Below are 11,093 nucleotides of genomic sequence, written 5' to 3'. Positions count from 1 at the left end.
AACAAACAAAGTGTGTGCTATCATACCCAGCTAGACATCCTGATTGTTAAAACTTACATTTTAATAACATAATAACATTTCCAGATGATAATAGCATTTAAAGTTTTATTGTAAAAACAATATAACAACATTAAATAAAAATATTGAAAAACATCATTTATAATCTCACCACCTTAACAAATATTTTCATTTCTGTGTATTTCTTTATAGACTTCTTCCACACACCTAATACATATATATCCATGCAGGCAACACTCAACTATACTTTCTGGCACCAGAATGTTCGAAAGACCCCTTACAATCACTTGACAACAGGAGCTATCACTTCTTGTATTTACACAGGTCCGATAAACTTAAGGTCTTAAACTTCTGAAACACTAAAAAACTAGGGAACTGGGGTGTCCTCTATCTTGCAGTCCCGAAGGGAAAATATCCAGAACCCTCCATGGAATGAGATGGAAAATAAGTAAATGACAGGAATATTTTCCCAGACATGTATATTGTCCGACCATCACAGGACCCGTTGTCCGTTCTCAAGAACCAGAAGAGAGCGCATTTGAAGAGTAGCTTTGATCTGTGTTGCTCACAGCCATGTTTTCTGTGTTAGAGGCTGAGCACAAACAGATGCAGAGGAAAACACCCGGCAGACAGCCACAGTCTTGAAGCCTCTCTGAACATCTCTTTATGCATCCGAGGCTGTGGAGAGTAAGTCTGTTGATTGGGCTGTATGCTTCCATTCCAATATGTCTGAAGAAAATTAAGGATATGCTTTCAGGTTGTAAGTTGATAGTGGAGTCATGTGAAGGTGCCTTTTCCTGCTAGGTTATTAATGCGGCACATTATCTTTACTTTTTTACTTATTCACAACATTGTGGTTAGAACTGTTGATACGACATGTAGATGTGAAACCCTTGATTCCATGATAGATCCACCATTACACATAGAAACAGTCCCTGCTGCACGGTTTCCTAAGGTTAGGGAGCTAACATAGTTCCCAAACTATATGACACATGACAGGGGCTTGTCTTTACAGTTTCCCAGAATCTCTTGAGGTGGCCTGATTGCTTCACAAAACAGACTGAAAATAAGATCTTGTTATTTGTGTGTGTGTGTGTGTGTGTGTGTGTGCCCGTGTGAGTTGGATGTACAGTGTCTTTGGAAGCCAGCAGAGAGTGACAGATACTCTGAAACTAGAGGTACAGGCAGGCACGAGCTGCCTCTTGTTGGTGCTAGGAACTGAACCCTGGTCCTCTGCAAGAGCAATAAGTACTCTTTACCTGTAAGCTGTCTCTCCAGCCCCTAAAAATAAATAAATAGACTCAGACTTAAGAGTCTGAATTCTAATTCCTTATCTGTTTAAATACTAAACACAGATAGCATAACACAATAACTCTGCTTTCCTTTGTAGTGCTGGGAGCTGAATCCAGAGCCTTGAAGTACTAGTCAAGTCCACTACTGCTGACCTACACCCCAAGTCCATGCTTGCTCTTTAAGGTCTATACTCTAACTCTGTGTTCACTGAAATGACTCTAAGCTTAATTAATTTTGATTTTTAAAACTAAATAGTTGTTATTTTTTACACATATTATATATTTATTTTGTGTGTGTGTGGAGAGGGAGACACACGTGTCACAGTACGTGTGGAGAGGTCAGAGGACAACTCTCGGTGGTCTGTTCTCTCCTTCCATGTGGGTTCCAGGACGGCACTGGCGTTGGCAGGGTTAGCAGTGAGCTCCCTTACCCCTGAGCCACCTCATTGGCCTGACTCCTAATCTTTTTAAACATTTAAAGTGTTTTATTTTATTTTATTTTTTTGGTTTTTCAAGACAGGGTTTCTCTGTATAGCTTTGCACCTTTCCTGGAACTCACTTTGAAGACCAGGCTGGCCTCGAACTCACAGAGATCTGCCTGCCTCTGCCTCCCTAGTGCTGGGATTAAAGGCGTACACCACTACCGCCCGGCGTATTTTATTATTTTTAATTATGTGTATGGATGTGTTATCTGTGTACACATGAGTGCAGGTGTCCACAGAGGCCAGAGGTGTCGGATCCAATTGGAGCTGGAGTTATGAGCAGTTGTGAGCCACCTGATGTGGGTGCTGAGAATCGAACTTGTGACCTCTGGAAGAAGAGTATATGCTCTTAACCTCTGAGCCATCTCTCTAGTCCCTAAACTATTTTTAGACAATAACCACCACACTACAAGATTACATTCAACAAGGATATACCTAAAGTCATCAGGAAAAAAAAAAAACCCATAAAAACCCAAAACCAACTAACCAAATAAGCCTTTCTCGATTTAATGCGATCTGCTGAACAAGGGCTCACTGAGTTAACTGGTCAAGCGCCCCCCCTTCCTCCCCCCCTCCCCCGGTGCCAGTAGAAGATTCGAGGCACAGGGATAGCGAACGGCTTGAGGTACTTGGCGAGAGGCAGAGTTTCCTGGCCAGGGCAGATGGTGGGTCCTGGAGGGAGAGGCACACCCCGAGGGATGCAGAGGTGAACTCCTTCTGCAACATTTTGGTCATCAGCTCCTCATACACAGGAGCTCACAGCTTTACAAAGCATCCATCAGAGAACACTCTAAGGAGGAAGGGAGCAGCTTGAAAATGGACCAATGTGCACAATGGGGCAGGGGGGTGCAGCATTACCAGGGACCTCATGCAAATTACACATCTCTTCAGTCAAAACTGCTTTCCAGTTACTCAGCATCACACATCCTTTACACAGCATCCTGCAGACTACAGGGAAATCACAAAGCTCAGGCTTTAATTCCACCCTGAATATCTTCCCTCATGGCATTTAAAAACATAACCTTTTATATTACATAAAATCATCCAACTGGTTGTGGTGGCCCACACTGGTAGCATATTCTGAAGAGGCTAAGGCAGGAGGATCACTATTTCGAGGCCAATCTGGGCTACACATTTAAAGCAAGGCATAGTGGCGCATGCCTTTAATCCCTGCACTCAGGCGGCAGAAGCAGTAGGATCTCTCTGAGTTCAAGGGCAGCCTGGTCTTCATATGAGTTCCAGGACCGCTAGGACTACATAATGAGATCCTGTCTTAGAAAAAAAAGTTATCTAGGTATTTACTTCCTTCAATATCATTATTGTAATCATTAGTAGCTTACTGCTGGTTCAGAACCCATTCCCTTGATAGGCTGATAGTCCCTTGACATCCCAAGCTTTTGTCTTTTAATATCAATTAATACATTTTTGAGGGCCACAGGATTGAATCTGAAGGCTCCAACATGCTAAGCAAGGGCTCTGCCGTTAGGCCACAACCCCGATCTTCTTCACTTTTCATTTTGAGTCTAAGTTGCCCAGGTTAGCCTTGAACTCACACCGCAGCCCACGCTAATCTTGAACTGGTGATCTTCCTGCTTCATTCTTAAATAGCAGACCTACACGAAACCCAGCTTAGCCGATGCATTTTGAATTTTTTTCCTATCAATTGTATCAAGTATAAGAGCATACCAAATGTCTATAGAAAATAAATGACTTCAACAGCAAAGTAAGAATCAGCAAAGCTTGTCAGTTACACGTAGAAACAAGAGTAGACATATTAGTTAGAAAATAGCCAGTTGGTGACTTTGCCTATGTCCTAGCAGTTCCCCTAGACAGCATCAGAATACCAAAGAATTCACCTCATGTTTAACATTTTCAAACTCAGTGAGTTTCTTGGGTTCACAGATCTATTAGAAGAATGTTTACGTTAATTCAGCCCTTTCTTTTTGCAACATTTTATCACAAGTTGCAGTGATCTGAGAGCCCTCACAAACAGGTGGGCATCTGATGACTCAGCTAATTAAATAGAGTGACAGTAGGACATTTGTCCACTTAGCTTTTAAAGCAGTGATTCTCAACCTGTGGGTTGCGACCCCACAGGGGTCACAATTAGATATCCTCCACATCAGATATTTACATTACAATTCATAACAGTAGCAAAATTACAGTGACAAAGTAGCAATGAAAATAATTTTAAGGTTGGGGGTCACCACAACTCAAGGAATTGTATTAAAGTGTTGCAGTGTTAGGAAGGCTCAGAACCACTGGCTTAATGGATTATTCAGTGCCATATGGCTTACGTTTTCAATACACTCTACAGAACAATTTTGAGAAATTTACTAATATTTGTGTGTGCACACACATGCACCCACCATGTATGTGCAGTGCCCATGGAGGCCAGAAGAGGACGCCAGATTCCCAGGAGCAGGAGTGACAGGTGGCTGTGACCTGAACAGCAGTCCTTTATAAAAGCAGCAAGGGCTCTTACCTGCTGAGCCATCTCTCCGGCCTCCAATTTTTAAAAAATATAAACCAAAACTCCCTGATAGGAGTAGAGAGTTACAGTCTTGGAAATGGCAGGGTGCCTTCACCAACTGTTTCTTACAGAGATTTCCTAATGCCATGTCACCAAATGCCTCCAGACTTCTCTTGCCAGAGAGATGAGTCTCTGAAGAAGGTGACAGAGACTCTCAATTGTGTTGTGTGTGGCAGGCAGAGTTTAAAACTTTCTACATTGTCTCTAAAGGCATCCTGGACAAGCAGCGACGTGGTACCTAATCAGAGTTACCTAGCCCGGAGGGAGCAAGAACTCTTACTAGTAATTATTGTAAAACATTTAATCGGCTTTAAGACCTGTGGGGCCAGGTGACAGTGGTCCATGCTTTTAATCCCAGCACTCAGGAGGCAGAGCCAGGCAGATCTCTGTGAGTTCGAGGCCAGCCTGGTCTACAGAGCGAGATCCAGGACAGGCACCAAAACTACAAGGAGAAACCCTGTCTCAAACAAACAAACAAACAAACAAACGAAAAACCCCTGTGGGTCTTTTAAAAGCACAGTCAAATCACCTGCAAACAGATTCCATATTTCACACACACTCCACATGGCCTGGGGTAGGGGGCGCAGCACCTAGACCCAGGTGCCCAGACTTGTGTCCATTAGCCTTCCAAATTGACCTTGTAAAGAACTGCTATTTCCCTACACCTGGTCCTCTTTCTCACTTAAAAAAATCATCATCATCATCATCATCATCATCATCATCATCATCTGGTGTTTAGGGGGTTTTGCCTGCACGTATGTCTGTGCACCGCCAGCATGCAGCAGTGCTGAGGATCAAACCTAGGTTCTCTGGAAGAGCAGCCAGTGGGTGCTCTTAACCCCTGAGCCATCTCTCTAGCTCTTTCTCACTGTTAGAGGGTAAAAAAAAATCCTGGTTCCAGCCAAGCAAATCTTTGATCTCATTCCAAATTATCTTTGAAAAGTTAAATGCATCTGCTTTCTCTGTCCCACTTCGCCAGGAATGTGACAGAGCCTGGCCAGAAAGGTAACATGGGCTTGGGGCCAAGAGTGTGTCTCAGGTCTCCTTCTTTATAGGTGGAAAGTGAGGCTGCTTCTGCCTTTTATGTAGATGATTCTGGCAGTTTGTGCCATGATCTCGAAATTCAATCTCTATGCAAAAATATGGATTCCTTTTAAAAGATTTAGTTTTAGTTGTGTGTGTGTGTGTGTGTGTGTGTGTGTGTGTGTATTATGTATATGTGAGGGCAAGTGCCTAAGGAGGCCAGAAGAGGGCATCAGACCTTTCCTGGAGCTGGCGTTACAGGCAGTTGTGAGCTGCTGGAGGTGGGTGCTGGGAACAGAACTTGCATGCTCTGCAAGAGGAATAAATACATGCCTTTTTTAAAAATGTGTTTTTTGAGACAAGGTCTCTTTATGTGGTCCTGGCTGTCATGGAACTCGCTCTGTAGACTAGGCTGGCCTTGAACTCACAGCAGTCTGCCTGCCTCTGTCTTCAGAGTGCTGGGATTAAAGACATGCACCACTATGCCCGGCTACAATATAAACTTCTGTTAAGCCATCTCTCTGGTCCCAAAAATATAGATTTTAAAAAATAGATGCAGATCATATTTAGTAGCCTCGGGTACATGTAAAAGATCTCTAAGCTTGACTCATTTGGCATATATGAGCTTGTGGCCCAGTTTCTTTTACACTATAAACAAACAAACAAAACCCAGCTTCGGTACTAATATGCTAATGTCATTCTTTCAGATGTGTGTGTTGGTGTGTGTGTTTAAAGCTCCTTAAATTCCAACTCAAAACTGTTACATTTTGAACTCAGTCTCAGCTGCCGGGCTCCCAGCCTCTGTGTGCTAGTGATGCCAGTATTGCCCTTTCCTGCAGCATGGGGTCAGACAGTTGGGCAGCTCTCTAGAAAGCTTGTGCTCCTATTGGCTGGCAAGTAAAGTCCAGGGATAGATAGGATTAAGGGCTTCAAAGAGGATTCCCCCAGCCCTCCCTCAAAGGAGGGTCAAACACTGTGGTCTAATTCTGGGATAAAATAAGCCTCTGGGGAGGAGAACGTGCCTGTTTACATAGCAGTGTGGCCCCTCCCGAAGTGGCATTTACTGTTCACCGCTCCCCCCTCCCTCATCCAGGGATGGGTAGGGAGAGTCTTTTCTTGAGGCAAGTGTGCAGTGGGTCCAACTCTATCTACCACATCGAGTTGAAACAACCTCCTTGGGTTTCCTAAATGGGGTCACAACACCAAACCTCGGGGAGCTGCCGCTCCCGGTGACTAACGGACAACGTCCGCCAAGAAGTGCAGTAGTGTCCCTAGAGAAAGCACTTTGCATGAACCTCTACCAGCAAACTTTCCCAAAGCTTAGGCCCCAAAGGATTAAGGTAATAAACCCACTCACATCTTACTGCAACTCCTTTCTCGACTAGGGAACAAAACGGCGCCCTTACTATGCTTGATGCAACTCTACACCTTTCCCAAATTGCCCTCATGCAAAGTGGGAGCTACCGACTAGGGCGAGGGTACCAAACTTGGCGCACACGTGTTAACCCATCAAACTCAAAGGGATCTGGGGTCACTCTGGACCGGTTTCTATTAATAGGAGATAAAGCTCCTGCAGACATTAGAGGTAATGCCCTGACCGCCCTGTGCAGTTAACTCCTCTTGAGCCAGCAAGTTAAAAAACAAAACATGTCTTGCCCAGGCAGAAGTGTGCCTTGAAAGGATCGTGTTCATACGCGTGCACACACCCGGGTTCACTACCTCTCTTTAACAGGCCAGCCCCCGACACCCATACCCTGGAAGGAGAAGGGGCAGTGGGTGGTCGTTGGGTATCAGTCAGCTCAGCTTTGCCACACATAAGGCGAGTGCCACAGCCACCAGCAGCACGGCACTGAAAACAGTGGCGGCTAGGGCCTTGCTGGGGTCGCAGGGTCCCGCGCGCTCCTCTACTGAAATGCCACCAGCCGAAGACGCACCGGCACTGGCACCGGACAGGAGTTCGGCGCCCGCCGCCTGCCGCGCCTGCACAGTCCAGCGGGGTACGTTGACTTTCATTTCCATGTCGTCGATCATCTCGCCCACTTGGAGGACTTCGCGTTCCAACTCGGGCAGATCGGCGACGTCGAAGTCGCCTTCGGCCTCGTGTCGCAAACTGCGAGCGCTCAGGGCGCGCGCGGCCACAGCAGAGGAGCCTCCGGCCACTCCTGTGCGCACGAGTGGCCGGCGCGGCGCGTGCAGCGGGAAGGCAGCTCCCAGCGCCAGTGAGCGCTGCATGTCAGCCTCGAGCAGGTCCAGGCAGCCCGAAAAGGCCACCCAGAGCCGCTCGAACTCCGCGCGCTCCTCGGTCGCCAAGCCCCGGTCGCGCAATGCGATGGTCAACCGGGCGCCGGTGGCTACGGCCAGCTCGCGCGCCTTCTGGCGGGTCTTCTGCAGCTCCTCGCGTAGGTCCTGCGTGTCCGCGGAGCCTCCCACAGTCAGCACCAAGTGATGGTAGCACGCCGTGGTCTTATTGAGCGCGTCCAGCAGCGCCTTGCACTCCTCCCTGGCCATGGCGCTGCCCTTCGGCGGCGGTGCCCCACTCGCACCCTTCAGCGTCGCAGGTCGCCTCCAGCCCCGATGCCAGTCTTGGGCTGGGCGAACCGAACGCTCCTCATTGCCTTTCCGCCGCTCTAAACGGAGCTCTCTGGGGGACCCTCGACGTGCGCCTCCGACGTCCCCGAGTGCAGAGGGAGTCGGGCTAGCTGCCTCCCATCCTCTCCTCCATTTTCCGCGACGCGCTCCAGGTCACTCGCAGTGTCTCTGCACGACTTTCTCCTTCACGGTGGCTCCCTGAGAAGCCCAGGATGCAAACCCCATCCTTGGTCGATCCCACGTCTCCAGGCTGAGCGGCACGCCTCAGCTCGGGCCAAGGGCAGCAGGATCCAGTTTCCTAGGACACGCCTCCTGCGGCGGGTCTGGGCCAGGAGCTTCCTCCCCCTTGACCAGCGGTAGGCGGGGCCCAGCCAGGGGAGGTCAAATGTGGCTTTCCCTCCTTTCCCTACCATGCATTCCATTATAGTTCTGGAACCTTAGCGCCTTGCAAATCCAACTTTTTCCTGTTTTGCAGACGAGGAAAACTGAGGCTCGGTAGAAAGAAGCTTATGCGGAGCCCATGATAGTGAGGAGACGGGGCTGAGGGTCACTGACTCCTGTAGGCAACAGAGTAGTGTGGCTCGGAGGACTGAGCACCTCTGATCTGAGTCACCGGCAACACAGGGCGATCGGCGGGGCAGAATGGTTACCTAGGTGGGGCTCTTCTCCATCGCCGTCCAGCCCCAGTTCGGGGACCCACTTTGGACCCCACCCCTAGTGTCAGATCTTCTCCAGGTCCCGCCCTCTCGCATTTTGGGCACGCGCACTCCCTGACTCTGGGCGGGGCTACTCTGAGTAGGAAGCGCGGAGTCGCCTGAGCCCCACCCCCCAACTGAACTGGACTTAATGATTGCTCTATTTACATGTCAGTCTCAGTGAAGTTGACCTCTTATTGGACAAACTGGGATGAGGCTCCACCCAACGGCGGAGTAAAGGGGTGGGCTGAAGATTGGAGCTGCCGCACCCGGGTGGTGGGCACTGAGATTCCAGCCCAGAGCCTGGGAGGTGCTGTCGTAGCTCAGAGGTGAAACTATGTAGCCTCTTAAGTAAGTGTCCTCGAAGGGTGTCCTCCAGCGCCTCCCTACTCTGGGGGGCGCGGAGGTCGGGCGGGGAGCGGAAGGGGGAGGGGCTCCCTGCGCTGAGCTGGAGCCCGGGGCAGGGCTGATGGGCCCCCGGGGCCCGGGCCCTTTGCGGACTGAGCTCCTAGCCCCTCTGGTTCCTCTACTGTCCGCAGCGGGGCGCGCTTTGCCTACGGTGTCCACCTAGTCTAGAGGAAAGGCGAGGCGGCGCGGAGAATGCGTCCTCTGTTCTCGGGGCTCCACGGCAGGCCCGGGTCCGGGGATCTGGAACTTGGGACAGTGGACGGGGCCGTCGCTCACAGGTCGTGTGACCTGGGAGGTTTTCCGGTGGCCAACCTGGATACTTGAGGAGGAGGCTGTGTGTGCAGGTCCCAGTCTAGGCCGTCCGATTGTGGTCCCCGCGAGGGATGAAGGAGGAGAGGGTATGCCTGCCTGCTTTACACGTGGCGACGTCCTCTCGCCCAGTAGGTAGAGAGCACTTCTGGAAAACTCTTAGGTAGTCTGTTCAGTTTCTTGGTTGAAAACGGACTGTCCAGATGAGCGCGCGCCAGGCGGTGCCCCTCCAGCCTCGCCTCCAGCTGCAGGGGACGTGGACAGTCAACAGCGGGTGGCAGTGGTAGCAAGTGACACATCGTTATCGAGGAATATGAGGGCTGATGAGGCTGGACAGACAGTGTTCAGTGGCTGGGAATTGTTTCGTTCTGTGTAGAGAGGCTCCTGTTTTCATTAAACGTTGTAGACTTCCCACTGGCCCTGAAGCGCAGGAGCGCATATTAGCGTTTTGAGAGCCCCCCAGTGCAGGCCGTGGTGGTGTGGCAGCCAAGAGGGTCTAGAGCCCTGAGCTCCAGTACTTACTGTCACTTAGGGGTCGTTCCTTTAGCCAGTTCATCTGGCCGTTCGCATCCAGAACTTGGATGTTGTGGGACTTGGCAGTTCTCTGGGGAGGATGGTGGCAGCCACACGGGCCACTCATAGGTCTTGATAGGGGAATAGGTTTCAGGAATGAGTGGAAGGAGGGAGAACCCATCCCTTTGGAAAGCTGGAGGGGGATGGGGAATGATGAGGCTGCAAAAGTAGACAAAAGCCAAACACCAAGTAGAGACCATGGGGGGAGGCAGTGGCGGGGAGGGAGACAGAAGAATATTGTGTACACTCGAGGTTGGAGAGGTCACTTGGGTGTGATTCACCAGGACAGGTGTGTGTGTGATATCCGGGAGGCAGAGGCAGAGGATGGTCTTGAAGTTGGGTGAATGTGTGTTCCCAGGTTAGACCTTGGGTGAACTCCGAGAGCCTTGTTGTCTCACCTGAAGGAATCCTACAGGCAGCTTTTTTTTTTTTTTTTTTTTTTTTTGGTTTTTCGAGACAGGGTTTCTCTGTGTAGTTTTGCGCCTTTCCTGGGACTCACTTGGTAGTCCAGGCTGGCCTCGAACTCACAGAGATCCGCCTGGCTCTGCCTCCCGAGTGCTGGGATTAAAGGCGTGCGCCACCACCGCCCGGCTTTAAAGTCTGGCTGGATTATTGTTTTGTTTTGTTTTGTTTGTTTGTTTGTTTGTTTTTTCGAGACAGGGTTTCTCTGTGTAGCTTTGCGCCTTTCCCGGAACTCACTCGGCAGACCAGGCTGGCCTCGAACTCACAGAGATCCGCCTGGCTCTGCCTCCCGAGTGCTGGGATTAAAGGCGTGCGCCACCACCGCCCGGCTCCTACAGGCAGCTTTACTATGAGAGCAGCAGTAGTGTCTGCATAGGGCCTGGGTTCCAGGTCCTGTGCCTGGACCTCCGTGTGCCAATCCGACGGTGCTGCGCTCATACCAGGCTGCTGCAGGCTTTTCGTTATTGATTTGTCTGTGTGCTCGTCAATGACTTTGTGCTGTTAGGACACTCCCTGACGATTAGCTGGTGACATTCGGCTGGTGTCCAGTAACTTCTTCGTCTCCAAGGGGTGCTGAGGAACACGACCAAACAATTATAGATGACAGACTTAGAGAGGAATCAGTTCAGAGGAATGAATGGTCATGAGGTTGGCCATCTTTGGGAGATACTGAGAAACGGCCTTCAGAATGCCTGCCCATCTGCTGGAG

General features: G+C 49.7%; 2 protein-coding genes across 3 annotated transcripts in view; one reads left to right on the top strand and one right to left on the bottom strand.

Annotated features, from left to right (window-relative positions):
- Positions 1-5,539: 5,539 nt before the first annotated feature.
- On the bottom strand, positions 5,540-8,193 carry Rgs9bp (regulator of G protein signaling 9 binding protein). Its single transcript, XM_059253377.1, has one exon. It carries the CDS (start codon positions 7,854-7,856, stop codon positions 7,143-7,145), a length of 714 nt encoding a protein of 237 aa, XP_059109360.1. The 5' UTR covers positions 7,857-8,193; the 3' UTR covers positions 5,540-7,142.
- A 576-nt stretch (positions 8,194-8,769) lies between these two features.
- The window catches only part of Ankrd27 (ankyrin repeat domain 27), a 52,342-nt gene continuing 50,018 nt past the window's right edge, over positions 8,770-11,093 (top strand). The window contains exon 1 of one of the 2 annotated variants that reach the window (XM_059274839.1): positions 8,770-8,983. The gene's annotated coding sequence lies outside the window, so the exon portion shown is untranslated. The remainder of the gene's footprint in view (positions 8,984-11,093) is intronic. The other variant, XM_059274828.1, reaches the window with a different exon arrangement.

Source organism: Peromyscus eremicus, chromosome 1 (assembly GCF_949786415.1).
Source record: "Peromyscus eremicus chromosome 1, PerEre_H2_v1, whole genome shotgun sequence".
Classification (NCBI taxonomy): domain Eukaryota; kingdom Metazoa; phylum Chordata; class Mammalia; order Rodentia; family Cricetidae; genus Peromyscus; species Peromyscus eremicus.
The sequence above is the reverse complement of the archived record's forward strand: the minus strand, read 5'-3'. Positions and strand labels throughout refer to the sequence as shown.

Bases quoted from the DNA above. Each gene is read 5' to 3' on its own strand.
- Rgs9bp (XM_059253377.1), bottom strand. From the start codon at position 7,856: ATGGCCAGGGAGGAGTGCAAGGCGCTGCTGGACGCGCTCAATAAGACC.